Source organism: Anguilla anguilla, chromosome 6 (assembly GCF_013347855.1).
Source record: "Anguilla anguilla isolate fAngAng1 chromosome 6, fAngAng1.pri, whole genome shotgun sequence".
NCBI lineage: Eukaryota > Metazoa > Chordata > Actinopteri > Anguilliformes > Anguillidae > Anguilla > Anguilla anguilla.
In genome coordinates, this window is record NC_049206.1 from 17675461 (window position 1) to 17680142 (window position 4682).

At 41.6% G+C, this 4682-nt stretch overlaps 1 protein-coding gene across 1 annotated transcript; it reads right to left on the bottom strand.

Moving 5' to 3' along the window:
* Positions 1-459: 459 nt before the first annotated feature.
* Positions 460-4467, bottom strand: LOC118229226 (RAB6-interacting golgin-like). Its single transcript, XM_035421019.1, has 5 exons — positions 4215-4467; positions 3346-3679; positions 2965-3066; positions 2712-2852; positions 460-1888 (listed from the first exon to the last, which is right to left on the bottom strand). The coding sequence occupies exons 1-5, from the start codon at positions 4267-4269 to the stop codon at positions 1441-1443; spliced, it is 1080 nt and encodes a 359-aa protein (XP_035276910.1). The 5' UTR covers positions 4270-4467; the 3' UTR covers positions 460-1440.
* Positions 4468-4682: the final 215 nt, after the last annotated feature.

The following is a 4682-nucleotide window of genomic DNA, read 5'->3' on the forward strand; positions in this document are numbered from 1 at the left end:
TAGATATTATACAAACACACACACATTATATATATATATATATATATATATATATATATATATATATATATATATATATATATATAATATACACACATTCTGCCAAATTTCCAAATTCCCCAGAACATCACCCTGTAGTACAAGCTTAATGCAGAGGCGAAGTATATTGCTCATGAAATGGGAGGCAGTTTCAGCACCGAATACCCCATTTAAAAAAACAATAGTGCTGCACGAAAAGAAAAAAACGAAACAAGGAAAGGCCAGTATTCAGAGACGGATTTAGCATCCACTACACTGATGGGGAAATATGGCCACTTTAATCATGAACATTTTCTCATGAGTGCATAATAGCAGCCCTCTTTTTCAGGACGCAGTTGTGTCTACACCACGCACTCCCTCCCACAAACCACACTAGTAAATGTTTCACTGATGTTCAAATGCCCTGGATTGGCACAATGCTTTTTTTTTTTTTTCTTCTTTAATCTTAAGCATTAAAGTACAAGAACACACTGGCAAGAACTTTGAAACATCATGCTTTTGTTCAAAGACCATTTTGCAAAAAAAGGGAGACAAGTTCATCGCACTAGTATAGGATTTCTTTTGGATATTTTATAGTATTTAAAATAAGAACACATTCAGCTGTTCACTTCAAGTACATAGTACTTATGATATCAAAAATAATCTTTGGACCTCTTCAATTAAAGTCTCCACCCCATCCTATGTACATGCAATGCATTTAATTGGTCAGCAAATAAAGTGTTGTATTTATGACTTGGCACTTGACAATATTCTGAAATATACTAATTCAGAACAATATCAAATTTACAGTATCAGGTGATGTGTAGTGTTGATAGGCTAAGTGTATAGGTGCCAGGAGAACTCCTGGGTTAGTACATTCTAATGATTGGCACATGATTTTATGCATGATTGGGTGTATGCATAAAAATGTAAGTAATGCCAAACAGGGCGGAATCACAATTCATTAAAAGAAATAAGTTTTTTTCAGCCAAATTGATATTTTCTGTAAGCAATGCTGTAAAAGACAGCTCTCTCATGTGGTCCAAATATTAAGCATCAGTTCTTAACTGACTCTTCAGATCCCCTGATGTGACATGGATGGGCTTATTGGACACACTAATGTGCCAACTGCAGCCTGCTGTCCACAAAGAAATGAGCTGGTATAACATAACATCAAACATAACATCATGGTATAACATCAATGATAGTAAGCAATGCAATTTACATGCCATACTGGAAGACATATAGGAGACCACTCTTTTCATCTTTGTGAGAGAAGACAGATTTTTTTAGGCATTCTTAAGTTTTAACTTGCCAGAAATAAACGTTTTTTGCATAATTTTGGTAAATGGCCACTGCAGATTTATGCGCACACCCCAAAGCTTTTCAGCAGCAAAATAAGGGGGGATCTTGTTGGGAGTCTCACGCAGTTGAGATTGGTGCCTCACTGGCCACAGGTTCAGTGGTCACAGGAATAACTGCTGGTTCAGAGTACAAGTCTTTCTTTTCCAGTTCTTTCGCACAGAGCGGAATCTCCTCCATGTTCCCTGTGTTACCATGACTGCTGCTTTCGACCGCTTCAGGCCCCGCCCCCTTCCTTTCCTCACAGGCCTGGCGGACTGGTTCCGACCCCTCCACGTCCTCCTGCTCCTTCAGCATGTGCTCCACCTGGATCTCCAGCTCCAGGCTCTCCTCGTCAGGCTGCAGCTCCAGCTGCTTCATCAGCTGCTCCAGCTTTCGGGCCTTGCGCTGCTCGTTCTGCTGGATGATGGCGCACAGGTGCTCCGTCAGCTGCTCCTTCAGCTCGGCCTTCCTGTGCAGGTCCAGCTTTGCCTTCACAAACTCGGCCTCCGCCCGGTTGTACCGGGTCCTGGAATGCAAACCACACCTTCTGAGGGTGACCTTCAGCTACGATGGCCTGCTTAGACCTGTATGGTGACATGGTGGAACCTAATCACACCTGAGTAACAGATTCCTAATACAATACCAAGCCACCTGCTTAAATGAACAAACACAAAAAACATCCACAATGAACATCCATTTTTGAACATCCATCATGCCTCAGATTAAATGCAGGGCAAGATATATAGTAGCCATTATAAATATTGCATGAATGAAAGAGGTGTTTCTTTGGTCTTTGGGTTTGATTTTAGGCTATGCTTTCATTAATGTATTTTATTTATGAAGATTAAATGGAATGAGATATTCAAGGGCGATTTTCTATTATCTATGTGACTTTCTTCTGGTATTAATTTAGTATAATTAGTTACATCTGTGGGGCTGTGGACATGGGCATTACAGCAGCACTTTTACTCATTTTGAATCAGTGTAATCAGTGTAAGTGACTTTACATAGAATATACTGCAGAGGGCAGTGGCATTTTCAAATGAGAACATAACTAAGAGGATCTGTGAGAGCTGTATCAGATTTCCCAAACATTTATTGCAGAATCAAATCAACCCACACGACTCTTTTTTCACAGTGTAAGAGCATTCTGAAAGTGCCATACTGCAGCAAGTTGTCTCAAAACAGCTTGTATAAAGGCATGTTTACAAACACTTGGCACGGCCTACCAAGCAGCGCAAGCACTCAGCTTTGGCTTTAGGTTCTTACAGGACAACCTGGGGCATGTTCTAAGAATTGACAGAAATGTAAACATGAAGACAAAATCTCAGTGCCATCACCATACCCACCACGCAGAAGAGTAGTCCCAGGTAGCCTGTTCTATCCGTCCTCGGAGTATCCCGATGTCATTGGACACCATGTCATCCAGGGCCTGTAGTTCCCTTTGGATCCTCTTAAGTTTCACAGTCTCAGCCTGTGTTTTTCTGGACCTAGTTTCCCCAATAAAAGGAAGACATTGATTGAACCTCATAGCAAAGCTGACATTGCTTTTTAGGATGTCAACTTGAGAAGGAGTCATTTGAAGTATTGTAAGATTCTTACTTTTCAGCAAGCGTCTTTGACAAAAGAGCTTTTTTGCGTTTATTCATCTCTTCCATCATTCGCTGCTCTTGTTGAAGGAGTTCCAATCGAGTCTTCTCTCGCCTGCCAATTTAAGCAAATCCCAAGTCTAAATAATAAAGATTTATCAATAATCATACATACATTTTAAATCTATAACATCCAAGATGGTATGGGTCATAATTTCGGTTCATCATTAACAAACCGCAAATCTGATGCCCAGCTACAATTCGATAAGTATTTCATTAATGACAGTAATAAATGCCTAACAAATGGAAGGCCCACAGGCAAGGTGGATGGCAATACTCCGTGTATAGGGCATTCATTTGACAATTCATTCTCAATTGACATAGACTTACTAACAATTCCACTTCCTGCTTTTCCAGTTCCTTGGGCACTGGGGCCGAGTCTGGCTCTGGCTCTGGCTCTGTTTTCAGGATCAAAGTTTTCCGATCATCCTGTGTGGTTTCCTGAACAGCCTCTGTCGCCTCCGGCACAGGCGGTGCTGGAGGAACCTCGTTAGATGCGTGCTCTTCGGGTTTCGCGAGACGCTGGTCCGGTGGAAGAGAGCCAGACACATGCTTCCGAGCAGTCGTCTTGAGGGCTCTTTCCATCTGCATCTGTTGACGGCTGCGGTTGGTGGGTGCGGGTCTCCGGCCATGGCCGGAGACGCTAGGCACAACTTCATCTGCGGGGCCTGAAGGCCAAGGGGATAATTTGAACATTTTTACCCATTTTGGGATTAGTCAGCAGCCAGTAAGGTTAAGTTAATGTTAGAAAGTTACACCGTTCTGGTTACACCCCCACAGTGTCAAGAAAGACTAAACACAGAAATAGCTTTCATTTAGCCTAACCTTAAGTAGCAAATTGCCTGCACAACATGTCTTCAAGATAACAAGTTAGCTAGATGGTGGAGCTGATTTACGATACAATTCAGCCAGGGAGCCGGAAAAGCCTGCAGCCTTCAGTTCATTTGGAATCACTTGCTACAAATGCAGCCAAGAAATCACGGGTTGTTGTCGGTCGTACTGACACATTGTTTCACGTTTCTCTAGGTGAGAGATACACATTTAGTCTCTAATTTCCGCCGCATATATTATGCATTCCGACACCAACATAGACACGTACGTACAGACTAATTTAGCTAAGCAGCCATCTAATTTTATACACGGCAAAATAAAGCAGTCAATGACAAAATTACATTGGTGTGACACAGCGAGCAATCAACAAACCTTTCTGCTGCATCCTCCGCAACTCTTCATCTGAAAAGCCTGCCCAGCCAGCCATTGTGCCTTAAATAATACAGTCAATTACCTAACGTAACAGATTTTTTAAAACATCGGTACTCCCAAAACTTTGAGAATAAACAGTTTGGCAGATCTAACGTATGCTTCCCTTGAACTTCCGTAATAACAAGCCGCCATGCTTGATCTGTTGCCACGTTACAAGACCAAAATTAGGACCTTATTGAGCGCAGCGCTGTCCTGAATAATGCCTGTCTTGGTTTCTGAACGAAGAATACGGTACATCAGCAGTGCTTTGGGTAGCCTATTCATTCAAATTATATTGTTAAGAAGCACCTAAAGTACAGTCGAATTTTCGGTTGTTGTGAAATCAAAATTCGACTGTGCCGTTTCCATGTGGCATGCAATGCGAGCAAATAACACATAGTCTATGCTTTAAAAATAATGTCCTTTTTA

What these genes read in the sequence shown, in the direction of transcription:
- LOC118229226 (XM_035421019.1), bottom strand. Translation starts at nt 4,269, where the DNA reads ATGGCTGGCTGGGCAGGCTTTTCAGATGAAGAGTTGCGGAGGATGCAG. An exon ending in GCGGAGGATGCAGCAGAAAG is followed by an intron (nt 3,680 to 4,214) that starts GTTTGTTGATTG and finishes CTTGGCCTTCAG; the next exon opens with GCCCCGCAGATGAAGTTGTG. An exon ending in TGGGACTACTCTTCTGCGTG is followed by an intron (nt 1,889 to 2,711) that starts GTGGGTATGGTG and finishes TTTGCATTCCAG; the next exon opens with GACCCGGTACAACCGGGCGG.